The 27,308-nt window shown below is 51.4% G+C and overlaps 1 protein-coding gene across 1 annotated transcript; it reads left to right on the forward strand.

Moving 5' to 3' along the window:
• Positions 1-465: 465 nt before the first annotated feature.
• On the forward strand, positions 466-24,436 carry DNAI2 (dynein axonemal intermediate chain 2). The gene is made up of 12 exons (XM_027081362.1): positions 466-499; positions 5,853-6,046; positions 7,544-7,705; positions 8,688-8,809; positions 10,936-11,078; positions 12,101-12,214; positions 16,037-16,176; positions 17,301-17,423; positions 20,564-20,787; positions 22,269-22,404; positions 23,077-23,223; positions 24,038-24,436. The coding sequence occupies exons 2-12, from the start codon at positions 5,864-5,866 to the stop codon at positions 24,434-24,436; spliced, it is 1,893 nt and encodes a 630-aa protein (XP_026937163.1). The 5' UTR covers positions 466-499; positions 5,853-5,863.
• The last annotated feature ends 2,872 nt before the right edge of the window (positions 24,437-27,308 follow it).

The following is a 27,308-nucleotide window of genomic DNA, read 5'->3' on the forward strand; positions in this document are numbered from 1 at the left end:
GAATATGGTAGCAGAAAGGAGGCTGGGGATTATAATTCCCATTTAGCAGACGAGGAACTGAAGGAAGGGGTGGTAAAACGACCCGCCGGATTACGAGCAAATAAATAGCAGGGCCCCAACCAGGGCGCAGGACCCGGAGGCGCGCTGAGAACAATTTGCATTTTCTCAGGATCTTGCCAAATGCATATTTGTAGACTCGGATAAGCGCCTTGGCAAAGACTCTACACACGTTTATCATTACCGGTGCTTGACTAACTTGGGAGGGACCGCTTGGCGCTTCCAACATAGCGGGATGGCGGGGGGCGGGGGGGGGGGGGGTCACGTGCTCCGGGTCGCCTTCCGTGCAGCGCTGCGCAGCACCGCCCCGCGCCCGGGGCCAGCCAGGGTTGCTAGGCAACGGGTAAACTCCAAGGCTCCGAGCCGTTTGAGAAGCCGGGAAGCCGGCACCGCCGCTCGGGTGCTTCCCCAGCGGCCCAGAGGCAACAGGAACGGACCGAGGGTAAGGGCGGGTGCGAGGAGGACGTCCGCGGCTGAACAGGAGAGTGGAGAGTGAATGGGAGGGGGAGTCCCCAAGTGTGAGAACCACCGCTAGTGCAAGAAACTCCTCGTGGGGCGTCCTTCGGGGCTAGCTCTGCCGGATGGTGGATTCCTGGACTAGCTCTCCTAGGGTCTCCCGCCCCATCAGTCCTCGCTGCCCTCGATGCTTCCCGAGTCACGGGACCCAGCAAGTTCTAAACACCCTGCCTCCTGCACCCCTAGCTGCCAGTCGGGTCCTGATGTGATCTGTCTCCTGGAGGGGACGGGAGACCTCTGAAGGGTTTACAGCTGAATGTATAGAAAATACAGCCTGGGGCTGGGGTGCCGGGAGGCTAAGCCCGTGAAGAGGAGAGCTTTCTGATAAGAACAGAAGACAGGGAATTATAGTGACTGAGCCCCTACTAGGGGACAGGCCCTCTGCATCAGTTCATTCCTCAACCCGGGAGTGGGCATACTTATGCCCCTTAGGGTATCACGCTCAAGGTCACACCGTTAGTTCCTTCTTCCTGCAACAAGTTCAAACTTCATCGTGGTCCCTTGAACCGCAGAAGCGCACTCTTCTCGCAGCTTTCAGAACCGGTGCTTTCGTCTCTTAAACTGTTACCCTTGCTGTGCTTTGCTTTTCAAGCCGCAAGAGTGGAGGGAGAAGAGCTCTAGGGGAGAGGCCTGGGGGATCGGGGTCACATCACACATTCAGCATGTGACACACGGAGTAGGGAGCCCCTCTCTGCACCAGGCACTGGGGATAGTGATGAATAAAAGACCTCAGTCTTCATTCAAGGGGCCAATACTGTGGTGGGCAGAGGATGTAGACAGGGTCCCGCATCACCCTCCAGTTCTGGGGACCTCCTCCCACCTCTGGCTATCCTCATCCTCCACCTCTTTTTTTTTTTTTTTGTAATAAATGTATTTATTTATTTGTTTTTATTTTTGGCTGTGTTCAGTCTTCGTTGCCGTGCGCGAGCTTTCTCTAGTTGCAGCGAGCGGGGGCTACTCTACATTGCGGTGGGCGGGCTTCTCATTGTCGTGGCTTCTCTTGTTGCAGAGCACGGGCTCTAGGCACGTGGGCTTCAGTAGTTGTGGCACGTGGGCTCAGTAGTTGTGGCTCGTGGGCTCTAAAGCGCAGGCTCAGTAGTTGTGGTGCACGGGCTTAGTTGCTCCGCAGCATGTATGTGAGATCTTCCCGGACCCGGGCTCGAACCCGTGTCCCTGCATTGGCAGACAGATTCTTAACCACTGTGCCACCAGGGAAGCCCTATCCTCCACTTCTTGGAGCTCACTGCTGGTCGACCCAGTGTGAAACAGAGGAAGGGATTCAGGGAGATCAGCCTCTTTTGAAGGCGAGTGAGTCCCTTAGGACCGCAAATTCCAGAAGGAGAACAGACAGAAGAAAGAGGGCAGGAAGCCCCTCCCCCTGCAGTCCTTTGTCCAGCCAGACACAGCACAAAGACTGGGGGCTGCCCCAGGGACACGAGGAAGAGGAGACCTTGTTTCCTTTGTACCACCAGTGAGTCCCGTGGTGAGGGAAGGTGCCGCCCCCCACCCGCCTGCCTGTGAAAACCCTGCACTGAACTTCTGAGCCACCCTCCACTCCCTCGAAACACACGTTCTCTTAAGCCAAAGGAAGTTCTTTTCCAGGAATTACTTTGCTCGCTATCACTGCACAAGACTAGTTTTGTTTCTGTGTTTGGTTAAGGTTCTGATCTGACTGCCCCAGGATGCATATTTGACATTCAGATCTGCACGTCTCCGATTCTGCGCGTTCTTGTGTTTGAGATGCCTGTGGGTCTGAGGTTCCCACGGGTGGGCGATCTCCTCCCCTGCACTCTCAGAGGGCAGCGCTGCTGCTCCCGCCTTCCTTGGAAGCCCCCTCTGCAGACACCCCCGTTCAGGCGCTGATTGGGGCCGCCCAGCCTCTGAGACTTGTCTCACCAGGGCGGGAAGAGACCTCCTGAGACCCCCAGCTCTGACCTCACCATTCATGTTCGCGCTCCACCAGCTTGCGAGAAAGAGCCCGCTCCGGGTCCTTGAATGAGCTGTCTTCCCATCACCCAGCCAGCCTTTAAATGTCCCCTCTGTCTGCCTCCAGATAGAAAACAATGCCTCTGTTCTCGCTCCTAGCTTGGCCTTAGGAAGCACCAAGAAGGAAATAAAGCTGTTAAGATACGACCTGGGCTAAAAGGATATTTTTGTCTTCCCGGGGTTTCCTCATGCTCTTAAGACCCCTCGTGTCCCCTAGGAGCTAGCTGCCTCATAGCAATTATCTTTTAACAGAGGGAGAGACAGGCAGCCTGTAATTGCCCAAGTCTGGCAGTCCTTGGGGGAGGGGGCGGGGGGGGGAGAGGGAGGGGGCGCAGGTGCAGCCCTGTCGTACTGCAGCAGTGTGCTGGCGGACAGGAAGAAGCTAATTGGATGTGCATCCTTTTCCACGGGGCTCTATCTTGTCCATGTCAAATAACCCACGAGGGCAGCCTACTGTGACTTGTGCTTCCGTCCCCACCCTCTGTTCTCCAAGCCATTGCTTTTACCCTTCCCTGGGCAGAAGAGTTTCCAAACCACAAGAAAGAGCGGGAAATACTGCTCTCTGTGAGTCTGGTGCAGTTTGAGTTGTTCTGGGGCTGGGACTGGGCGGTTCGGAGGGTGGTATTGTCTTCAAGGAACAACATAGGTGGATGCAAAGGGACCTAGGGGTTAACCTCCCACCCTCGTCGCCCTGAGGCCTGGTCCCAGGCACGTGCTTCTAGGCTGTCACACAGCTCTTGGCCCTGCATCTCAGGGGGCAGCCGGGACCCACCTGTCTGGTCCTTTGAGGCCCTGGAGGTGGAGTCAGACACATACCTGGCCCTAACAGTCCTCTGGGGTGACTGTGTAAAACACACGTCGCTAGGCCTCCTCCCACACATGTAAATCAGTGTTTGCAGGGGGGGGCCTGGGAATCCCTATGTTTTGAATGGACATCCCAGAGGCGAGAAACGTTGGTTGAGAGATTAAGAGCCCTCACTTTATTTATTTATTTTTTTAATTTTTTTTTTAATTTTTTATTTTTTTTTGGATGTTGGGAGTAGGAGTTTATTAATTAATTAATTTATTTTTGCTGTGTTGGGTCTTCGTTTCCGTGCGAGGGCCTTCTCTAGTTGCGGCAAGCGGGGGCCACTCTTCATCGCGGTGCGCGGGCCTCTCACTGTCACGGCCTCTCCTGTTGCGGAGCACAGGCTCCATATGCACAGGCTCAGTAGTTGTGGCTCACGGGCCCAGTTGCTCCGCGGCATGTGGGATCCTCCCAGACCAGGGCTCGAACCCGTGTCCCCTGCATTAGCAGGCAGACTCTCAATCACCGCGCCACCAGGGAAGGCCCTATTTTTTTTTATTTTTTAAATTAATTTATTTGTTTATTTTTGGCTGCGTTGGGTCTTTGCTGCTGCACGCGGGCTTTCTCTACTTGCGGCGAGCGGGGGCTACTCTTGCGTGGTGCGCGGGCTTCTCACTGCGGTAAGAGCCCTCACTTTACATCGGTGGTTCTCACCCTTGGCTGCAGGCTGGAGTTACGTGGGGCGTTTGTAAAAATACTGCTGAGAGATGATGATTTAGTTAATCTGCAGTTCAACCGAAGCACTGTGATGTTTACAGAGCCCTCCAGGTGTTTCTAAGTGGGTAGCCAGGGTTGAGAATCATTGCTTCGGAGCCAGATGTGTGTGGGTCCTGGCTCTATTTAGACTTAAGAACTTTGACCTTTGACCAGGTACTTTCTGAACATCATTTTCCTTACCTGTAGAATGAGAATTGTGATACCTATTCGGGGTGTTGTAGTGGGCATGCAATGAGAGTGCCTGTAAGTGCTGTTCACAGCACCTGGGAACTGGTAGGTCTTTAGATATTCTGGACACAGTCCTTCCTCAGATATATGATTTGCAAATATTTTCTCCAAGTCTATAGCTTATCTCTTTATTTTCTTTTTTTTAAAAAATTAATTAATTTATTTTATTTTATTATTACTTTTTTATTTTTGGCTGCACTGGGTCTTCATTGCTGCACGCTGGCTTTCTCTAGTTGCGGCGAGCGGGGGCTACTGTTCGTTGCAGTGCGCGGGTTTCTCATTGCAGTGGCTTCTCTTTGTTGTGGAGCACGGGCTTTAGGCGCACGGGCTTCAGTAGTTGTGGCACGCGGGCTCAGTAGTTGTGGCACACGGGCTTAATTGCTCCACAGCATGTGGGATCTTCCCGGACCAGGGCTCGAACCCGTGTCCCCTGCATGGGCAGGCGGATTTCTAACCACTGTACCACCAGGGAAGCCCTCTCTTTATTTTCTTAATCTTGACTTTTGGGGCAAGTCGAGAGCAATTCGTGGGAAGGGCCCACGGCCTGTCTGAGACTTCCAGTTAGCAGAGTGAGAAAGCATTTCCTAGCGTTGCATGTGAACCCTGGCTCTGCTGCTGCCCGAGATCTTGCATTTCACCTTCTCGGCATCCTAAGTGTGTCAAGTCTTGGAATGACTGGGTGGCCCAGCCAAGGTCAAGCAGCTGGTGAGTGGCAGGGCCAGACTTGAAGTCAGGGTCCAACCCAGCCTGCTTTTCAATTTCCCACTGTGCTTTTCACGACCAGTAGCACAAGTCAGAAGGTTTCCCAAAGGTCTAACTCTTCTGCCTGCTTGGGAAGGGGTCTGACCCTCCGTCCTTCTCAGCTGGACTCCCAGCCCTGTCCCCGTTGGAGTGACGTGGAGGGGGAAGAGATTTCAGTGGGGCTCCCACAGGGTGATGGAGGGTAGAATCCAGTAACCCAGTGGGTGAGCCTTTCTGGCAATCACGTGGTTGGATGGGAGGGTTTCCAGAGAGGCCTGGGGCTCAAATCTATATGCTGTATGATCAGGTCCAGTGTGTGGCAGGGAATTAAGTTCAACATAATCGCCATTAGTATTTCTTCCTGCCTCGCCATAAGCATACTAGCTCAGCAGAAACTGTATCATTTGGTGAGTAAGAGCTCTGGAGTCAGGTAGACCAGCTGTACCACATGTGAGCTATGTGATCCTGGGCAAGGCATTCTGGGTATCTCCAAATATCGGATTCCTCCAAAGTAAAACGGTGATTTTATTGTCCACTTCAGAGGGCAACAGTAAGAACTGAACAAGATGATGCTTAGCCTGTAGTCATCACTCCATAAATTATTTTTTCAAATGCAGATGCAGCATCTGGATAAATCCGTTAGGAACCCTCCCCCCAACCAGATTGGGAACCTGGAGCTGCCCCCGGTGGTGGGGTCCATGGGGGCTGGGAAGCAGCCAGCTGGGACCCCTCACCACACACCCTCCCTCTGTTCCTGCAGCAGCTGGTACCATGGAGATTGTGTACGTATATGTCAAGAAGCGCAGCGAGTTCGGGAAGCATTGCAACTTCTCCGACCGCCAGGCAGAGCTGAACATCGACATACCGCCCAACCCTGAGCTGGCCAAGCAATTCGTGGAGCGGAACCCCGTGGACACGGGCATCCAGTGCTCTATTAGCATGTCGGAACACGAGGTGGGTCCCTGCCCCAGGGGCCGGGCCAGTGGAGGTGTGGTCCGGCAGGGTGACTGGCCAAGGTAGGCAAGTGGGACTGGGTGACTCCATCCCCCTGGAAGCCAGTTAGAGTGGACCAGTGAAGATGCTGGAAGTACGAGGGCAGAATCGCTCCCAGACCCACCTGGGTGCCCAGGGTCAGGACAAGGCCCGGTACCAACCACTCCCTGGGCCGGGTGGAGGTAAATCAAGATGTTCTCTCTCCCAGGGAATCTGGCCTCACCTCTAAGACTCTTACTAGAGTTGTTTTAGGCATTGGGTACATCTGGGAGAGGTATCTGAGGGGGCCAGGGACTCACATCTATAGGACCTGCTTAGCTTGGGAAAAGAAAAGGGTCCCATAGAAAGTGCTGGTCAGAGTGCCTCCAAGATAAAGGAACTGAGGGTCATGTCGCTGTCCAAGCTCCCAGATTTCTCCTGGTCTGTCTGAACCAAGTGATCCGCTCCTGATTATGTCAAGAACTGCTGGGACAAGATTAGACCGAAGGGGTTAACACAACTGTCATGTCCCCGAGTCAACGGAGTGAACATCACACCGCTTTGGCCATCCACTTTGTGGACGGCTCCACTAGCTCATAGTTCAAACAGACTGAGTTTCTTGCTTTCCCAGGGCAAGCTACGGTCATGGGGGCCAGGGTGGTTTTGTTCATGGTGTAGCCACCTAAACAAGATGGCGGCCATGAAGACCACACCACGTCGGGGTCTCCTCTGTCAGCAGCTCCACCCTGTTGAAACTTTTAGCTTTTGTGAGAACTGGCTTAAAAAGGAAAAGGAGAAGGGGAGTGACCGCTCAGTGGGTATGCAGTCTCCATCTGGGGTGATGAGAAAGTCCTGGAATTAGATAGTGATCATGATTGTGCAACATTGTGACCCTTCTTAATGCTACTAACTTGTACATTTTAGTCAAAATGGTAGATTTTATGTCATGTGTATTTTACCACAATTTAAAAGATGGGGGAAAACTGGGAAGGAGGAAAAGAGGTACGTTTAAGGGGTCAAACTACATCTATGCCAACCTCCCTACAACAGAGAATGGGCAAAGCAAGTCCACACTCTTAATCGTTTTTATGTTTCGATCCCTGTGACGTTGTGAATGGTAGGGTGGAGAAAGCTTAGTCACGTTTTCCTTTGGGATATCACAGAACCGATGGGTGGGCTCCTCCGGACCTTTAGGGGTGAGATCAGGTCAGAACTGGATTTTCCATAGCCACTGGCAGCATCTGCAAAGCTGCTAACTCCACAGGGGTGACGCTTTTGTGGCTGCCTGTGACCACCTGAGGACCAGAAAGTTCCTTGCTGGACCTGAAAATATAGTGGCTTTGGCCAGGGGCACCTCACGGGTCCATCCCTGAGCACTCAGAGCCCAGGGACCCGGGAGCCCTGGGACACTGGTTTGCAGAAGTGGTCGGATGCTTCCGCCAGGGCCAGGCGTCTTCTCACCTGTGGCTCTCCGTTTAGGCCAACACAGAGCGGTTTGAAATGGAGACCCGGGGGGTTAATCACATCGAGGGGGGCTGGCCCAAGGATGTGAACCCCCTGGAACTGGAGCAGACGATCCGCTTCCGGAAGAAGGTGGAGAAAGATGAGAACTACGTCAACACCATCATGCAGCTGGGCTCGGTAAGGCTTCCTTCAGCGCCAGGGGTCAGGGCCTCCGCCATCACTCTGCTTCCCCAGCTGCGTGTCAAGCTCAGCAACTGTGGCTCCTCGGGGAAGGACACCAGCTACGTCATGGAACCTTCTGTCTGGGAGCAGGCAGGCAGGTCCACACAGCAGACCAGAAGGTCCAAGGACTGAACGGGCTTTAAGAGGAATCCGAAAAGCGGGAAATCCTCTGGGCAAAGAGACCCCCAAGGAAGCCCACCCAGCAGCTACCTGCCAGTAGGGATCATTCATTCATTCGACACATTTGCACGGAGCTTCTAGTCTCTGCCAGGTGCAGTAGAGATTGCAAAAATGAAATTCACATATATTCTGCCCCAGAGAGTTTATAATCCATTGGGGGCCAAAAACAAATACAGAGGTATCACTGTATAATGTAGAAAGAAAGGCTGTAAGAGAAAAGATGCTCTGCCATTTGCCCCATAAGGAGGGAGAGTTGATTTCCTGCTGAAGGAATCAGGGGAGTCTTCCTGGAAGAGGTGGCACTTGATCTTGAGCTTTTCCTTGTTGGACATTTGGAATAATGGGGAATGGCCTTCTGGGTGGAGGAAACAGGAGATGGATGCCATATATGGGGTGGTTACTAATTCTGTTTGCCTGGAGCAGTGGTGTTTCTCCACCTTTTTTTCATTGTTGTCCCCCAAGAAGCCTTTTTAGACATCGCCCCACCCCAATGAAAATGTAATACCGTAGGTGTACTATATATTTATGTACTGGATGTATATCTGTACTTTGTATAAAAAAGTAATAATATTTTACCCCCAAGAACCAATTTCCACCCTTTTGGGGGGTAGATGTTGCCCCCATTGAAAATGCATGGGCCGGAAGGATGGGAAAAGACTACTAGATATTTCTCGTCCCTCCCAGACTCCATCTCAGCCCTGGTCAGGCTGAAAGGACCTCCCTTTACTGCTAAGAACCCCCGCTGTATCCTCCTCAGGTCGTGGAGCACTGCATCAAGCAGAATAATGCCATTGACATCTACCAGGAGTATTTTGATGACGAGGAAGCGGTGGAGGTGATGGAAGAGGCCCCTTCAGCTAAAACCGTCAGTGTTTTCAGGTACCTCTATAGCCAGGCAGGTGTCTGGCCAATTTCTCTCAGCCCTATGTGTGGGTGCTTCCAAAGGTGACCCCTTGCCAGTCACTCCATGCCATGGGTACAATGCCATCTGTGATCCGAGCTTAATAAGGGACAGAGCAAAATAAAACGCCCAGCAGACAAGTGGTACCTACCCTGAGGGCAGGCCTTGTTGGTGGAAAAGGAGGACAGAGTCTGGGGAAAGACTAAAGCAAATTTGCAAAGCTGTGTACAAGTGTGGTTGATTCATACGCTGTAGAGAATGTATCAAGTACCAAACGTCAGTGGCCGGCTGCACTGTGAGTAAACAAGACCCTTGTCCCAAACTCTCAGGAGTGTGCCTGGAATAACCTCCAAGGACAGCAGAAATTTGACAAAAGAAATCTATCCCACAGACACATGTGTGAAGTCACTGCATATTCACTGCGGCAGGGTGTGTGCCAGCCAAAGACTGGGAGGAAGCTAAACCCATCGGTAGGGGGCTGGTTCCAGCAATTCTGGTATGCCCACACTGTTGAATACCACGCAGCCATCAGAATGAATGAAGCAGCTCCTTATGTGCCTATAGAGAGTTTCCAAGATTTACTATGTGAAACCAAAGCAAAACAAGGGGCAGAACAGTGTGCAGAGAGCACTACTTTTTGTTTAAAACACACCTATATGCATGTGTGCATGTATGTATGCATACGTGTATACATGTGTATGTATATATATGCATGTGTGTGTGCGCGTATACATGTATATGTATGTATATATGTGCGCGTGTGTGCGTGTGTGTGTATGCTCATAGATGCAGAGAATACCTGTGATTTCAGACGTGACTAGCCTCAAATGCCAGCTCTGGAGGATTCATTTTGCTACCGTGACCCACTGAAGGTCCAGGGAAGTGTTTCACCCAGCCCCAGCATGACCAGTAAGGACTTGTTTCAAGTCGCATAGCTTATAAACAACAGAAATTTATCCCTTACCCATCTGGAGGCTGAAAGTCTGAGATCAGCGTGCCAGCAATGTCAAGTTCTGTGTCTGGTGAGGAGTCACCAGACCCCCTGCAGTGAAAGTGCTGAGTCCTAACCACTGGACCTCCAGGGAATTCCCAGGACTCACTTTCTAACTCAGAGACAGCAGTCTGCTTGCTGTGAACTCACAAGGCAGAAGGGGTGAGGGATCTCTGTGGACCCTCTTTTATAAGGGCACTAATCCCATTCATTAGGGCTCTACCCTCATGACCTAATCACCTCCCAAAGGCCCCACCTCCTAATACCAGCCCACTGGAGATGAGGCTTCCACATATGAAGTTTGGGGGGATGCCTACAGCACACCCAGAGTTTATAGTTTACATTAGGTTTCACTCTTGGCGTCATACGTTCCAAATGTATTATACAGAATACTTTCACTGTCCAAAAATCCCCTATACTTTACCTATGTATCCCTCCCTGCCCCCAAACCCTTGCCAAAGACTGATCTTTGTACTGTCTCCATGGTTTTGCCTATCCCAGAATGTCATATAGTTGGAATCGTACAACATGTAGCCTTTTCAGATTGGTTTCTTTCACTTAGCAATGTGCATTAAGTTTCCACCATGTCTCTTCATGGCTTGATAGCTCATTTCTTTTTAATGCTGAATAATAATGATGTCTGGACGTACCACAGTTTATCCATTCATCTACCGAAGGGCGTCTTGGTTGGTTCCAAGTTTTGGGAATTATGAATAAAACTGCCGTAAACCTCTGTGTTCAGGTTTTTGTGTGGACATACGTTTTCAACTCAATTGGGCAAATACCAGGGAGCACAATGGCTGAATTCTTCACCCTCCCTCATGGTTTTATATTAATGAGAAATCAAGCCTCAGGCTCGGAACTTTCAGCAAACGAAGACATCAGGCTGAAATGTAATATTTTATTTCCATTGTCTTAATTTTTATTAGTTTTTATTTATGGCTGGTGAGATCAGTTTTCCAATTAAGGGAGTCCTGTCAGCTTTGTTTTTAAAATAAATTTATCTGAGCGAATGTTTAAATATGTATGAATTCTTTTAAGAAAAACTTTAGCAAATACGAAATTTAGGGAGCCTGGGATTTCAGTCTTCTGCCCTCTCTCCCTCCCCTAAAGGGATCCCCAGGAAATTAAGCGGCCAGCCACACACATCTCCTTGCACCCCGATGGCAACAGGAAGCTGGCAGTGGCGTATTCTTGCTTGAATTTTCAACGGGCACCTGAGGGCATGAGCAACGAATCGTACATCTGGGACCTGGGTGAGAAGCAGAGGGGTCTGGTAGCCACAGGGAAGGATGAGGGAGCGCGGCAGAAACCTGTGAAAGCTCGGGGGGAGGAAGGTAGAAGCAGCGGGACTCTCGTGGGGCTGGTCCCTCACTGGGGTGCCCAGGGACCCAGAAGGAAGCCACTGTCTCATCCCTTTGCTGTCTGGGTTCAGCTGCAGCCACGCGGAGACAGATCAGAAGCAGGAACTCCCTTCATTTCCAGATCCCAGGGCATTCGAGACCAGACCACATGGAGACCCAGCTCTGGGTCCCTGAAGAGCATAGCAGAAAGAGTCCCCAGCAGACTGAGAAGTGACCCAAGGGGTCCTCACAGGGACGCGGGGACTCACCTCTATCCCACCTGTCCTAGCACTTTCCCCTGATTCATGGCCAGTAGGGGCAGTGTGTCCACTCGGGAGCACGGACCACTGTTGACAGAAGGGCTCGCTCCAAGGGCAGAGTCCGGCAGGTAGCAGGTGATTGTGGTCTCCATCCATGCTCTCAGACGTCCCTCGTTGCTGTCGTTGTGAAAATAAACGTTAGCCTTTATTAGCAGGTGTAGGTGCCACGCACAGGACTGAGCACTTTACACTCCTGAGGAGCTCAGGGAGCTCTTAGCGCCGCCCCGTGGGCTGGACTCCATCATTACCCCTGCTGTACAGACACGGCAGCTGGTTCACACAAGTCAGGGGGAGTTGACTTTTTGTAAAAGCCTTAAACCTCATTTAATGCCAAACCTGGAAAATGGACTAGAATGACAATCACACACACACAATCCTGATTCCCAAAAATAAAACCAGTAGAAGAGCCTCCAGGGCTAGATGCTGGCCACTGAGGACCAGAGCTTGCAGCCTGGAGAGGGGCTTCCGGGCTTCCCCCTGCCACCCCCCACCTGTAAAAGAGGTAAAAGTGTTTGACCCTGTCCTTTTTTTTCCAGGTCTGGTAGAATATATATATATATATATATACATATATATATATATATATATAGTTGTTGTTGTTGTTTTGCTTTGTAGAAAACCCCAACAGGCCAGAAATTGTCCTAAAGCCGTCTTCTCCTCTTGTCACCTTGGAATACAACCCCAAAGATTCCCACGTGCTCCTGGCAGGCTGCTACAACGGGCAGATCGGTAAGGAGGGACCCCCCCGCCCAGCCCGGCACTTAACCAGGAGTCAGTCCGAGTCCCCTGCAGGCTCTCAGGCAGCTTGGCCCCTGCTGCTGTCTGGCCAGGGCCCACCTGCTGGGCCAGGCTTGCCATGGAGGACAAAGTGGGGTGGGGACTCCCTGCAGCTTCCAGACGTCAAGGTGAGACAGGTTTTGCTGATACCTCAGCCGTGTCTTCAGTTGTAGAAGTTCAAGTGAGGCTAAAATGAGTTCACAATAAAAAGTTAAGAAAATTATGGGCCACGTAAAGTCAAGAAACATTTACTGTATGCCTACCCTGAGGTAGGCTAGGTTAGCTAGAGGCAAAGGGGTTATGAGACGACTGGGGAGCTCCATCTCAGGGGATGCAGTCGGGGCAACCTACACGGTAATGGGTGTAAGTAATACCAGCTATATAGAGTGAGTCGGTGGGGGGGGAAGGAAAAAAAAAAAGAATTATAGAACTGGCTAAAACAAGAGGTATGAAGACCATTTACAGGGGCATTCATTCAGTTTAGAAACTGCTTCTATCAAAACTTGTTTAAAACCAGTTTACCATCTTGCTTGTTTTTTCATTAATAAGTTAAATAAACCTTCATACATTAAAAAAAAAAAAAGAATGAATGGGGAAGTGTTACTCCTCTTCTGGTTTTTTTTGGAAGAGTTTGTGGACAGTTGATAGCCATTCTTCTTTAAATATTTGGTAGAATTCACCAATGAAGCCATCTGGTCTGGGGATGTTTCTTATTGGTAGTTTTAAAGTTGAAAATTCACCCTCTTTATTTGTTACAGGTCTTCTCACGTTTTCTATTTCTTCTTGAATCAGTTTTGATAGTTTGTGTTTTTCTAGAATTTTTCCTTTTCGTCTAGGTAATCTAATTTGTTGACACAGTTGTTCATTCTCTTACAATCATTTCATTTCTGTAAGGTTGGTAGTAACATCTCCCATGTCTTTCCTGGTTTTAGTAATTTGAGTGTTCTCTCATTTTCACTTGGTCAGTCTAGCTAGAGGTTGGTAAACTTTGTTTTATTTTCAAAGAACCGACTTTTTATTTTATTGATTTTTCTCTGTTTTTAAACTCTCCATTTCATTTATTTCCATTCCAATCCTTATTATGTCCTTTCTTCTGCTTGCTTTGGGTTTATTTTGCTCTTCTTTTTCTAAATTTCTTAAAGTGGAAGGTTTGATTATTGGTTTGAGGTTTTTAAAAATACAGATATTTACAGCTATACATTTACCTCTAAACACGGCTTTAGCCACACCTAAGTTTTAGTATGTTGTCTTCTCATGTTCATTCATTTCAAGGTATTTTCTAATTTCCCTTTGACTTCTGCTTTGACCCATGGATTATTTAGATGTATGTTGTTTAATTTCTCTATGTTTGTGAATTTTCCGGTTTTCCTTCAGTTATTGGTTTCTAGTTTTATTCTGTTATGGTAAGAAAAGATACCTTGCATGATTTCAATCTTTAAAATCTATTGAGACCTGTTTTATGGCCTAACGTGTGGTCTATCTTGGAGAATGTTCCCTGTGCGCTTGAGGTGAATGTTTTCTGCCTGTTGTCATCTGGAACCAGTAAATCTCACAGACTTTGCTGGGAAGCTCTGTGTGCACACCTTCGACACTCAGCCAGCCATAGTTGTCAACTCTGCCTTATCCACCACACCAAGCCTTAAGGTCAGCCAGAGGTGAAAGCTTAGGGCCTTCTCAGTTCTTTCCTAAGTATGTGTGCAGCCCTGGGAATGCACACAGCCATACCCATGCATGTGACCTTCTAGGTTCCAGGAGCTTTTCAAAACTCCTATGGACTTTCTCCAGCTTCTCCTTTCAAGCTTTTTGCTTAGCTTATTGTTTGCTCCACTTGTTATCCACCACTGTGGGACACTGCAGAGTTAATCAGTTGTCTGCAATCATAATTATTTTCAAAATTGCCTTCTTAAACAGACCTTTTTCACTGGCCAAGCTCCAAGTCAAGGTGAATATAGACAACCTTGCAGGGGGGGGGGTCTCCCAGGGAACCATCAGACAGACAGGTCAAATAATGACAATTCTTGGAATAGGAGACTTTGAAAGAGCTCCAGCTCCATTCTGCTCCATCCCTTGGCTGTCAGGCTAGTGGTTTCTTACCAGGAAGGCAGAATGTTATTTTTCAAGGCTACCATAGAACCGGAGAGTATAGGATCCTAACTAGGGACCGTCAAAATGCAACAGAACTTACTGTTCTTACCAGGATTCAGCCGTTTTTCTCAGATAAACACTCTGATTTGCTGCCAACCTTTGGCTAATTTCCAGAGTTCTGAAAAAGTTGATTCTGACCATTTTTGCCAAGGTTCTCTTGGCCTTTATGGAGGAGAGAATTCTCAGAGGTCTTTACTCTGCCATTTTTGCTGGTGGGACACCCAGAAAACTGATGTCGGTATCCCTGGTGAGCTCAGAAGAAACCTGCCCACGTGGGCCCTGAAGGTTTCTGCCTGCCCTTCACCTCTGGCCTTGAAGTAACCAAACAATTATTCCTCCTGTCTGCATCCCGGGCCAGACTCAGCCAGACATGACAAGGGCTCCCCTTCCCTCCTGTCTTCACGAGCTCTCCTAATGTTCCCCTCTCGCTCCAGGAGTAGGGGCCGGAATGGCTGGGACTCCTCTCAGCACCTCTCTGTGGCCAGGCTGCCTCCTGGCCTCCTAGCCTCCTGAGGCCTCTCATCTCCCTCTTAGACCTGCCGCCTCCTCTCCAGGAGAGCTCCTGGGTTATGAAATAGACGTGGGCTCCCATAAACCTCCTGCAAATTTATCTGGGTGCCCAGGCTCTAAAAGACTGAAGCAAAGCCACTTGGCCATGATTTATTCAGGAGCCCTGCCTCGCTCATCATTCATAACCCCTTTCAGTGGTTCTTCATGCCAGCTCAGACCAGCCCAGGCTCTGGGGCTCTGCTGTCTGTAAGAAAGACATGGTGGGACCCACCCTGGAGTACTGCTTTGCCCAAGCAGAGCGAGCTTAGCTAAGAAAACCTGGTTCTGGGCCAGACGGGTCCAGGGTCAAATGCCTTGGACTTGGATTCCATGTGGATCGTGGACTTTTGTTGTTGCTTTACAAAACCAGCTTTCCTAGAAACAGCTCTGAGTAATAGGGTGGGTCCTCGCTATACACTCGTGGGAAAATGAAAACAGAATCCACTGGGACAAAATAATAGGTAAGCTTCGAGTCTTTCTTGGTAAAACAGAAGAAGCGACGTACTAATTATGAATCAGAAGAAAGGATAAATCTCCCTCTGTGTTTCTTTCCGATCAGATGCAGCAAAGGTACAGAGGCGAAAAGGGAATGAGTGGATGCAGCAGGAGCGATTTGCATAGACGTTTTTACTTCCCAGAGCCTTTCCCTGGGGTGGAGGTGCTCTTCTCTCTTTGCCTGGCTCACTCCAACCCGAGGCTCCTCCTCAGTCTTAGTTCCTTCTCACTTCCTCCAGGAAGCCTTCCCTGACTGCCTCCATGTGTCTCCTCCTGGAGCAATCACAGCACGGGCTGTACTTGCAGATTTCCCTTCCTGTCTCCCAGGGACTGTGGCTGTCTGAATCCCAGTGGCTTCCCCAGTGCCCCGTGTGATGCTCAACACGTGTTAGGGGCTCCGTGGAATGGATGAAGCACGCTTTGGGGGCTGGTAGGAAATTCAGGCGGGTTTGAACTTAGCCCCGCTTCTAAAAAACCACATACCTGCCAGACCAAGGCAAGCAGCATCCCTCTATCCCGTGCTCCCTGCACTGAGAAAGGAAGCCTGTGCCCCCATCACAGCCCCTTCATGTTCTTCCCCGCCAGCCTGTTGGGACACCCGGAAGGGCAGCCTGGTGGCAGAGCTGTCCACCATTGAGTTCAGCCACCGAGACCCTGTTTACGGCACCATCTGGCTGCAGTCGAAGACGGGCACCGAGTGCTTCTCAGCGTCCACGGACGGGCAGGTACCCACCAGCCAGGCGCTGTGGGGGGCGAGGGGGTGGGGATCACAGCAGTTGCCCGGCCTCCCGCTGAATTACCTAAGCATGTTTCCTTTTCGTTCCATTTTTAAATTGAATAATAGGTAATACATGCACGTGGAGCAAGATCCCAAAGGTACAAAAGGGCAGACAGTGAACGCCTTCCTCCCACCTCTACCTTCAAGCCTCCCAGTCCCCCTCCCTGTAGGCGCCCACCCACATCAGCCTCCAGGCTCCGCGTCTGCACACGGAAGCAAGCGTGTCTGTCTTCGCTCTCTTTCTGTGCACCTTGCACGTTCATCTGCACTTGACCTTTTTTTTGTTTGTTTGTTTTTGTTTTTGTTTGCGGTACGCGGGCCTCTCACTGTTGCGGCCTCTCCCGTTGCGGAGCACAGGCTCCGGACGCGCAGGCTCAGCGGCCATGGCTCACGGGCCCAGCCGCTCCGCGGCATGTGGGATCTTCCCGGACCGGGGCACGAACCCGTGTCCCCTGCATCGGCAGGCGGACTCCCAACCACTGCGCCACCAGGGAAGCCCTGACGTTTTTCATTTAGCATGTCTTGAAGATGATTTCATATATCGTAAAGCGCTGCCCCATGCCTGCTAAGAACTTAATAAATTATGGGTATGCTGTAATTTGTTTAAGTGGATTTTAATATTTTGTAGTTACCAGAAAAGGTGGCAGAGAGTGTGTTTGTATATAGATTACCGCACACATGTGAAGTATACGTTCCTGGCGGTGGGATTTCTGGGTCAAAGCATGTGTGCATTTTGAATGTGGCTATATATTGCCCTGCTGTGAGGAGACTTTAAGAATACAGACTCCAGGGCCCACATCTGGCAATTCTCCTTCAGGAGGTCTGGGGTGAGGCCCTGGCATCTGGATTTTAGGAAGCTTGCTCATGACGCTGATAATTAACCAGGCTTGGGACTGTGGCCAAAAGGAGTGATTCTCAAAGCATGTTTGTCCCCTCGGGTTGCTGGTAGTCTCTGTCAGAGACCCCTTTGGCCCCAGTGACTGGCCCCAAAAAGGGGGAGGGGGTAGAGAAGGCAAAAGTCAGGAGAATTGCGGGACCTCAGGCCTCAGAGTTGGCCCCTCCTCCCATCAGGTCATGTGGTGGGACGTCCGGAAGATGAGCGAGCCCACCGAGGTCGTCATCATGGACATCACCAAAAAGGAACTGTTGGAGCGTGCCTTGGGGGCCACCTCCCTGGAGTTCGAGGCTACTCTGGTGGGTGTCCCTTCCTCTCCCTTTCCTGACTTCCACTGCCAGGGCAGCCAAAGCCAAGGGCAGACCCGTGGCTACTGTGTCAGATGGACCCTGAGGCTGCTTCTCACCTTGGGCACTGGACCATCCTCCTGTGGTCCTCCTAGACCTGTGTGGTCTTTACAACCACTTTCCAGCAGGGGGCAGCAGAGCAGAGGAAGGAGGCCATTCTATTTCACTCAAGAGTCGCCATTTGGCTAGTGTCCAGGCTGATCTGAAGGCAAGCTTTCTGAAAGGACAGGATTCCAGAGAGGCCCCATTCTATGAGAAGAGCCCTGTCCACAACCAGCATTCACAGGCCAGGCTCCAGCTCTGTCCCTGCCTCACGTGGGACCCTGGGCCGGTGGCTTCACTTCCGTGGGGAAAGAAGAGGTGTTGGAGAGGAAAATGAGATCAGAGGAGGCTCCTTGGCAAACCAGAGCACGGGCCTATGATGGCATTTAGTAACTGAGAAGGAACAGTAAAGAAATATCAAAGTGGTAATGTGTTTGTGTCTGAGGAGGGAAGCTTCTAGAAGCTGCAAATGAAGACTCCCTCCAAAGCAAGAAAACGACCTTTCCAGATGGCTCTTGGCCTGGCTCCCCCTTGGGATTGTCACTGGTTTGCTTCCAGGCCGTGTGACATCATTCCCAGGCCCTTAGGAAGTGGTGGTGTGCTGGCCTCACCCCTGCCCTGGGAGTCCCCCCACCCACCCCCCAGGCTGGGGGATCAATGTGGTGGATGAGGTGGAAGACAGTTTTACTGACCCCCTCAGCCCTGGGCATGGAGTCACAGTGGGGAGGACTCAGAAAAGCATTCTGTCCTCGAATCAGAGATTTAGTCCAAGTGCTAGGTGCAATGACCTCAGTGCCACTAGCCCTCACCTCTCCCACACTGTGTGCTGGACCCTTGTCACTGCCTTACGTGATGAGCTTGTGTGATCACCCATGACCGTCTAGTGAGGTGATGTGATTATCCCTACTTTGCAGATAAACAACTTCATCTTAGGGAGGTAAGTCCCATGCTCTAGAACACGGGGATGCTGGGGCTCAAACCGAGGGCTCTGACCCCAAGGCCCAGGCTCTCCACCCCGTGCCCCACCAAGGAGTCTGAGGCATGATGGGCCACCGGGACCTGGGCAGTGTATCTCCCTTACTAGCTTGCAGAAGCCCTGGAGTTGACTTTATTCCTTACTTTTCTGGGACTCTCGAGCTGTGTCTCTTTCTTTTCCTTTTTTGTTTTGTTTTTTTGTTTGTTTGTTTAATTTTTATTGGAGTATAGTTGATTTGCAATGTTGTGTTAGTTTCTGCTCTACAGCAAAGTGAATCAGTTATACATAATACATATGTCTACTCTTTTTTAGATTCTTTTCCCATGTATGTCATTACAGAGCATTGAGTAGAGCTCCCCATGCTACACAGAAGGTCCTTGTTATCTATTTTGTATATAGTAGTATGTATACATTAATCCCAAACTCCTAATTTATCACTTCCCCACACCTTTCCTCCTTGGTAACCATAAGTTTCATTTCGATATCTGTGAGTCTGTTTCTGTTTATAAATAGATTCATTTGGGTTTTCTTTGTTTTGTTTTATCTTTAAATATTTATTTATTTAGGCTACGCCGGGTCTTAGTTGTGGCAGGTGGGATCTTTAGTTGCGGCATGGGAGCTTCTTAGTTGCAGCATGAGGACTTTTAGTTGAGGCATGCACGTGGGATCTAGTTCCTGACCAGGGATCGAACCTGGGCCCCCTGCACTGTGAGCGTGCAGTCTCCCTAAATAGGTTCATTCGTATCATTTTTTAATTAGATTCCACATATAAGTGATATCATAGAATATTTGCCCTTGTCTGACTTACTTCACTTGGTATGATCATCTCTGGGTCCATCCATGTTGCTGCAAATGGTATTACTACATTCTTTTTAACGGCTGAGTAATATTCCATCGTATATATGTATCACATCTTCTTTATCCATTCCTCTGTTGATGGGCATTTAGGTTACTTCCATGTCTTGGCTATTGTAAATAGTGCTGTAGTAAACATTGGGGTGCACGTATCTTTTCGAATATATGCCCAGAAGTGGGATTGCTGGATCATATGGTAGTTCTATATTTAGTTTTTTAAGGAACCTCCATACTGTTCCCCACAATGATTGTACCAATTTACATTCCCACCAACAGTGTAGAAGGGTCTTCACTTTCCTTTGACCCTCCAATTTGTAGCCCAGTTGTTCTTTTTAATTGTAGTAAAAACAAAAACAAAATACACATAATGTAAAATGTACCATCTTAACCATTGTTAAATATACTTACATTGTGGGCTCTCCCGAGCTTTTTCATCTTACAAAACTGACACTCTGTACCTTTTAATCAACACACTCCCCATTTTCCCCTCCCTTCAGCCCCTTCAACTTTCTGTGTCTATGAATTTACCTCCTCCGGGTACCTCATTTCAGTGAACACTTCCTGCGTTTGTCTTTTTGTGATGAGCTTTTTTCACTTAGTACAATGTCCTCAAGGTTTACCAGCATTGTAGCACGTGGCAGAACTTCCTTCCTTTCTGAGGCCAAATAATATTGCATTGTACGGGCAGAGACCACATGCCGCTCACATGTCGATGACACTTGGGTGTTGTGAATAAAGATGCTATGGACACGGGTGTACAATGTAGACCAGCTTTGCCGGGAGTAGTAGTTGGAGGCTGGAGGGAGCTCTTCTCGATCCATGTTTTACGTTATTGATTCAATCATTTACTTTATGTGTAAACATTCAGGATCTTTATGGCAAAATGCTTAGTGGACACAGTGAGGCTCCACGAAGAGGGCTGGTGATGAGATTCTCCAGGGACCAGAAGAGTCGGGGGGGGCTTCATTATTTGTGGGGCCCTTGGGCAGGTTTAAAGAAGTGTGGGATCTGATCCAGCGCAAGAGTGGGCGCAGCTACCTAGAAGGGGGCGGGGCACAGCGCGAGCAGAGGCTTAAACCGAAGGCACGTTCAGCACCTTTGGACCCCCAGCCGTCCTGCCGCTCCACCACCCTGACTCCGGAAAACCGCTCGCCTTGCCAGCTAAACCCTGAGCTGATGTTCCATGGAGCCTTTCGCTCACGTGTCACCCCCTCCACAGCCGACCAAGTTCATGGTGGGCACGGAGCAAGGCATTGTCATCTCCTGCAACCGCAAGGCCAAGACACCGGCTGAGAAGATCGTGTGCACCTTCTCGGGCCACCATGGCCCCATCTATGCCCTGCAGCGAAACCCGTTTTACCCGAAGAACTTTCTGACCGTCGGCGACTGGACCGCCCGCATCTGGTCAGAAGACAGCCGGGAGTCGTCCATCATGTGGACCAAGTAAGGGGGGACGCTGGGGCGGGAGAGGGATGTGGGGGTTGGAGGGGACAGAGGGGGCCCAGCCCAACCCAGGAGTGCTCTGAGCCTCTCTGTGTCCACCCATAAAATGGAGAAAACACTTCTCCACGAACAGCCAAGCTTACGCTGGAAAGTGGCTTGATTCAGCCCCTTCCCAAAGGAAGATGCTTCAAACTGCACATTCATCTGTCGATGGACATTTAGGTTGTTTCCATGTTTGGCTATTGTGAATAGTGCTGCAGTGGACATGGGCGGGCAGGTATCTCTTCGAGATCCTGATTTCAATTCCTTCGGCTAAAGACCCAGAAATGGGATTGAGGACCCTCCACACTGTTCTCCATGGCGGCTGCACCAATGTACACTCCCACTAACAGTGCACGAGGGTTCCCTTTTCTCCACACCCTCTCCAGCATTTATTGTTCATAGATTTTTTGATGGTGGCCATTCTGACTGGTGTGAGGTGATATCTCATTGTGGTTTTGATTGCATTCCTCTGGTGATTAGTGATGTTGAGCACCTTTTCGCATACCTGTTGGCCATCTGTATGTCTTCTTTGAAGACCCACATGTCTGGCTCCTTTGCCCATTTTTTTAATCGGGTTATTTGGTTTTCTGCTATTGAATTGTATGAGTTCCTTATATATTTGGGATATTAACCCCTCATCGGATATATGGCTTGCAAATATTTTCCTTAGGTTGCCTCTGCATTTTTTAAATTTATTTTTTAATTAATTAATTAATTTCTTTTAAAATGTTTAATGGCGTAGAGTTGATTTACAATGTTGTGTTAGTTGCCTTTTCATTTCGTTGACTGTTTCCTATGCTGGGCAGAAGCTTTTTAGGTTGATGTAATCCCACGTGTTTGTTTTTGCTTTTGTTGCTCGTGCTTTTGGTGCCATACCCAAAAGGTCATTGCCAAGGTCATTGCCAAGGCCAATGTCAAGGAACTTTTCCACTACATCTTCTTCTAGAAGTTTTATGGTTTCAGGTCATACGTTTTAGCCTTTAATTCATTTCGAGTTGATTTTTGCCCACAGTATAAGATAAGGGTCCAATTTCATTCTTCACTGCAGAAATCGTTGAAAATCTAGGTTAGACCAAGTAGGAAGTATAATACTCTCTTCATCTCAGTAGCATGAACTTTTCTGGGCAACTTTTCTTTCCTCCGACTCCTCTCAAGTGAGTCTCACGGCTGGGGGACTGGGCCCAAGCCTGTGCCCCGGAGTTGGCTGTGGAAAACGCCAGTGACCAGCCCCTGGGAAGGACCCCACCCAAAAGCCTTTATAGTGCAAGCTGTGAGCTGTGGGTGGTGAGGCTGGCGTGGCTAGAAGTCGAACACAAGAAAGAACTTCCTGCCCAGCAATGAAACCCTGGAGCCGGGGCGGGGCTGGATGAGTAGGGCTGCGGCTCTCCATCCGTCCCAACCACAGGGGTCCCTGACCGGCGGCATCCGGCTCCCAACAGGTACCACATGGCTTATCTCACTGATGGTGCCTGGAGCCCGGTGAGGCCAGCGGTTTTCTTCACCACCAAGATGGACGGGACCTTGGACATCTGGGACTTTGTGTTCAAGCAATGTGACCCCGCCCTCAGCCTGAAGGTCACGTGCACCTGCCTCCCCATGCACCCAGGCCCTCAGACTCTGGTGGCACAGCAGATTCACCTGAGGGGAATTAAAAAAGGAGAAAAGCAGATGCCCGGCCTTTCCTCCCGCCAGGCCTGTTCCTTCAGAAGCCAGGGCGCAGGCTTCTGGCAGCTGACCCCTTCCAGCCTGAGCTAACGTTATCCTATCAGCAAAGCCAGAGCAGAGACCTGCAGGCTAGGGCCGTGGAAAAGCGCGGGGCTGGGGAAACTGCAGAATGAAAGTGGGGCTGAAGGGACTTCCCTGGAGGTCCAGTGGTTAAGACTCCACGCTCCCAATGCAGGGGCCACGGGTTCGATCCCTGGTCAGGGAACTAAGATCTCACGTGCCCAACAGTACAGCAAAGAAAAAAAGAAAGAAAGAAAGTGGGGCTGGACTGAAGGGGTGGGTGAGGGGGGGCAGGCTGAGACGGAAGATGAGGCTGGGGGTGAAGGGTTTTACAGCCAGTCGTAGAGTGTGAACTTCATCCTGTGGGTTGAGGCTGGGGTCCCCCTCAATGGGGGGAGTCACCAAGGGCGTCTGAATGGGGCTGCTTGGCTAAGTCTCCCCAGGAGCCAGATAATCAGACCAACAAAGGGTGACATTGCTCCGCTCTCCTCCCTCACCCGGGTCTGCCTGACCCTCCAACAGGTGTGTGACGAGGCCCTCTTCTGCCTCCGGGTACAGGACAATGGATGTTTCATTGCCTGTGGCTCCCAGCTGGGGACAACCACGCTGCTGGAGGTCTCGAATGGGCTGTGCACCCTGCAGAGGAACGAGAAGAACATGGTTTCCTCGGTAGGTGCGGGCCCTGGGTGAGGTGCGCACCAGCTCCTGTTCTGACCTGGCCCCCTGACCGAGCGGGCCAGTCAGGGAAGAACAGATGCCCTTTTCTGTCACCTCCTGGGAAATGGATGGATATTTGGGGGTGGATCAGGAAATGAGCCCGAGAAATGGATGTTGGGAATGTCTGAATCCACCCTGGCTTCACTACTCAGTAGCCAAGTGGCCCTGGGCAAGTCACTTTACCTCTCCAAGCTTCAGTTTTTTTCAGCTGCGAATCCAAGTGGTTTGACTCGGTCCGTTTGTCTAGTTTCAAACAACATACCTTTGGGGCAGCAGAACCTGTCCAAGGAAGGCTTAGCAGAATGCCTGTAGAGAAGACAGCTGGAAGGGGACCGTCCTGGGGAAGGGGCCCTGGGGGCTGAGATCCATCCACCCTGGAGGTGCCTCCCCAGAACCGTGGGGCACACAGAGAAATTGAAAACCCCTGGTGCCGAGACCCTGGGAGACCCTCCTGGCTCTGCCTGAGATTGTGGTCCCACCAATGAACTCGTCCTCTGTGGGCCCAGGCCACCATGTTGCGCAGCCCCAGAGGGTGTTCTTCACGCCTGCATCCGTGTTCTTGGAATTCCTTGGAACTGAGTAACTTGGCACCCCTGCTCCTGCCTCCCAAGCCCCATATTTAGCCCCCCTTTCTTGCCATTAGCCCGGAGTACAGGCCTCTGTGTGGGCTGCTTGGAGTCGAGCAAGGAGAACCCACCTGGCGCCCGTGCTGGGAGCCAGCGCTGCCTGCCCGCCCCTCCCACGGCCTCTTTGTCCCTGTGCACAGATATTTGAGCGTGAGACCCGGCGGGAGAAGATCATGGAGACCAGGCACCGTGAGATGCGACTGAAGAAGAAGAGCAAGGCGGAGGGCAGGGAAAGCTACCCGAGCGAAGAGAAGCCTGCCTTGAGCCTGGAGCAGCTGGTCACCGAGGCCGAGGAGGAGTTCTTCAATGTTATCTTCACGGAGCTGAAGAGGAGGGAGGCGGAAGCCATGAAGGAGAAGCCCAAGCCTGTAGGGGCCTTGCGCGGGCTCGGGGTGGCGTGGCCGGGAGGGAGCCGCGGCCCCCGGGCTGCCTGCTTGCTGACCTCGGGCGACCGCGAGCAAGTGGCCTCACTGGGTGGACCTTCATTTGTGCATCTGGCGAGTGGGAGGAATTACCCCCTTCCTCCAGAGGAATCCTGAGTCTCCAAACACCCTTCCTCCAGAGGAATCCTGAGTCTCCAAACACCAAACACCCCAAAATCCTGAGTCTCCAAACACCCTCCCTGAGCGCAGGAGCCGTACCCTGGGCTGCTTGAAATCCTCTCCCCACCACGATGGGGACCTTGCACGTGCATGTGACCCGGGCTACGTGAGCCATCAGAGAAGAGGGAGCCTGGAGGCCCCGGGAGGAGGGGGCAGTGAGATCCGTGATGACCCCTCCTGGCATCGGGGGGGGAATTTGTCCTGAGCTCAGCCATCCATGGCCCCGGCTCCAAAGCACCTTCTAGCTGTATCGCCCGGGCCCATCACTTCACTTCCTGGTTCCTTAATTTTCATCTGGAAACTGAGGAGATGGAGTGATAAAGGTAGTGTCACCTTCCAGGCCCTCTTAGGTACCAGGGGACGAAGAAAAAGGCATGGTCTGTCTGGGCCATCGTCTTTAGGGGCCCACAGATAAGACGCTAAGATGTGAAAGAGTGAAAGCACAACACAGAAGGGAAAAGAGCAAGCGAGCGTGGGCCAGCGTCTGCCCTTGTAAGCAAGATTGGCTGCCTAGTTAGGGAAGGAAGGAAAACATGGGGCCCCCAGTTCAAAAGTATTGAGAAGTTCAAGGGACTTCCCTGGCGGTCCAGTGGTTAAGACTCCGCGCTTCCACTGCAGGGGGGTGCGGGTTCGATCCCTGGTCACGGAACTAAGATCCCTCAGGCCTCCTGGCCAAAAAAAAAAAAAGTGTTGAGAAGTTCAAGACAGTGAAGCAAGCGTGGAGCCCTGGTCAGCAAAGGCCGCGTGGCCGCTCAGGGCGCCGGCCCATGAAGCCGGCCCGTGTGTCCAGTTCTCGGGCACCGATGGAGAGACAGGGGGACGGAAGGTGGGTGAGCACAGAGCAGCCCACCGGCTCCATCCCGTGACTACTCACCATTTCTGGCTCTCTCCCGCTGGGTCTAGAGACAGGCTGTGGTTTCTGTGGGCGCATTTTGCATTTGGGAGTACTCGGATCTGAGCGGCTCTATTCTCACACCATCTGGTGGTACAGTGGGGCTGAGGCGAGGCTGGAGTCCTGCCTTTCTGACCCACAGCGCGGGCTCCTCCCACCCATCCCCCCGGGCCCTCCAGCCCTCCAGCAGGTGATGCTGACACCGTGCAATGTGGCCACTGACTCCGTGTCTGCTGCTGGACAGCCCCAGATGTGCTCCGCACAGCAGCGTGAACACTGGATGGAGAAGCTGATCCTCAGGGGTTAAGCTACAGAACCTGGCCCCCTCCTTCTGCCCACCACACGCTTCCTGCCTGTCTCTGCGTCTCCGCAGTTGGCCAGACATTCTGGGGTCAGAGCTAAGAAAGCACTGCTGGGTCCTCACATCCATTATCTCTAATCCCAGCCACAGCCCTGCAGGGAGTCATGTCCCCTTTACAGGGGAGGGGACCAAGGAGACTCAGGAGGAACTAGCTCGAGGTGGCCCAGGCAGCAAGCGGCAGGTGCCCGAGGCCGTGCCCACCATCCGTACCCGCAGGTGTCGAGCGCCCGCTAGGCTCTCACGGCCGTGGTGCTGGCAGCGTGGTCTCCTGGGTGCCCAGCAACCCAGGCTCAGGGGTTAACCTCCCGGGTGCAGGGAGGCCTGCCCTCCACCAACAAGTCTATGCTGTCTTTCCATAGCTGAAACTACCAAGTCTGCAGACAGAAGATGAGGTGGAGGGAGAGGAACAAGGGGAGGAAGAAAAAGACGGTGAAGAGAGTCCAACCTTGGAAGGCCAGCCTTGATCGGAGCCCCGCTCACACACGTGCCTGCTTCCCACCTCTCGGCACTGCCCTGGTTTTACAAGTCGAGGTGCTGACGCCCTCCCTTAAAGGGTCTCCGGGGTAAGGGAGGGCTGGAGGAGCAAAGGGGCCCCAACCCAGCCCCCATGCCCCACAGATCCCCGGTCCCCGGTGACTCCCTGAGCCCAGCCCCAAGAGACCCCTCGGAGGGAGGGAAGGGGCAGGGTTCAATCCCGAGCTGGTCCCCTGGTCTCAGCCACACCCCAGCCAACCTCACCCAGGTCCCCCGGCCCTCCCTGCTCCCTTGGATTGAGCTTTGCAAGGGCTTTCCCGACAAGCATCTTCCTTCACAAGCTCGCAAAACCTCCGCTGGGCTTGCCGTGGCCGTGGCCGGGCCTCGGGAAGGCCTGTGGGTGCGGGAAGCGGTCTCTCCTTCTCCCTTACTGACCTTCCGCACCCATACATGACTGGGGAACAGAAAGTCTGTCCACTTCTAAGACGTCTTCCTTCATTCTTGTAAAATTAAATTAATAATAATAGTGCTAATGGTTAGTGCTTGTTATGCCTCCCGCACTAAGAGCTTTTCATGTTATCTCGTGTCACTCTTTTGATAAAGTCCCTGGAAGGTTTCCCCTCTGATTATCCTTCCTCGGTAGAGGAAGAAACAGGTTCTGGGAGACATGTGGGGACTTACCCGGGTCATCGGGCTATGAGGGGCAGCACGGGGACAGGAGCCCAGGCAGCTCACTCCTGACACTGCGCAGGGCCCGAGGGGGCTCCAGCATGGGCAGTGGGACGCCCTGAAACCACAGCAAAGCAGAGCGTTTGGTGACCAGAAACGTTGGTAGGGCAAGAGGGCAATTCAGAGGCAGCTTTGCACCAGGAGAAATCCCTGACCGCCGTGCATTCTGTGGGTGTCAGGTGACCCCCACAGTGACCGAAAGTACTCTTCATTTTTAAATATTTATTTATTTGTGTATTTATTTAGGCTGCTCAGGGTCTTAGTTGCGGCTTGCAGACTTCCTAGCTGTGGCATGTGTACCCTTAGTTGCGGCACACATGCAGGATCTAGTCCCCTGACCAGGGATCAAACCC

The sequence above is a fragment of the Aethalodelphis obliquidens genome, unplaced genomic scaffold, assembly GCF_003676395.1.
Source record: "Aethalodelphis obliquidens isolate GAN/ISIS:26980383/991018 unplaced genomic scaffold, ASM367639v1 scaffold44, whole genome shotgun sequence".
NCBI lineage: Eukaryota > Metazoa > Chordata > Mammalia > Artiodactyla > Delphinidae > Aethalodelphis > Aethalodelphis obliquidens.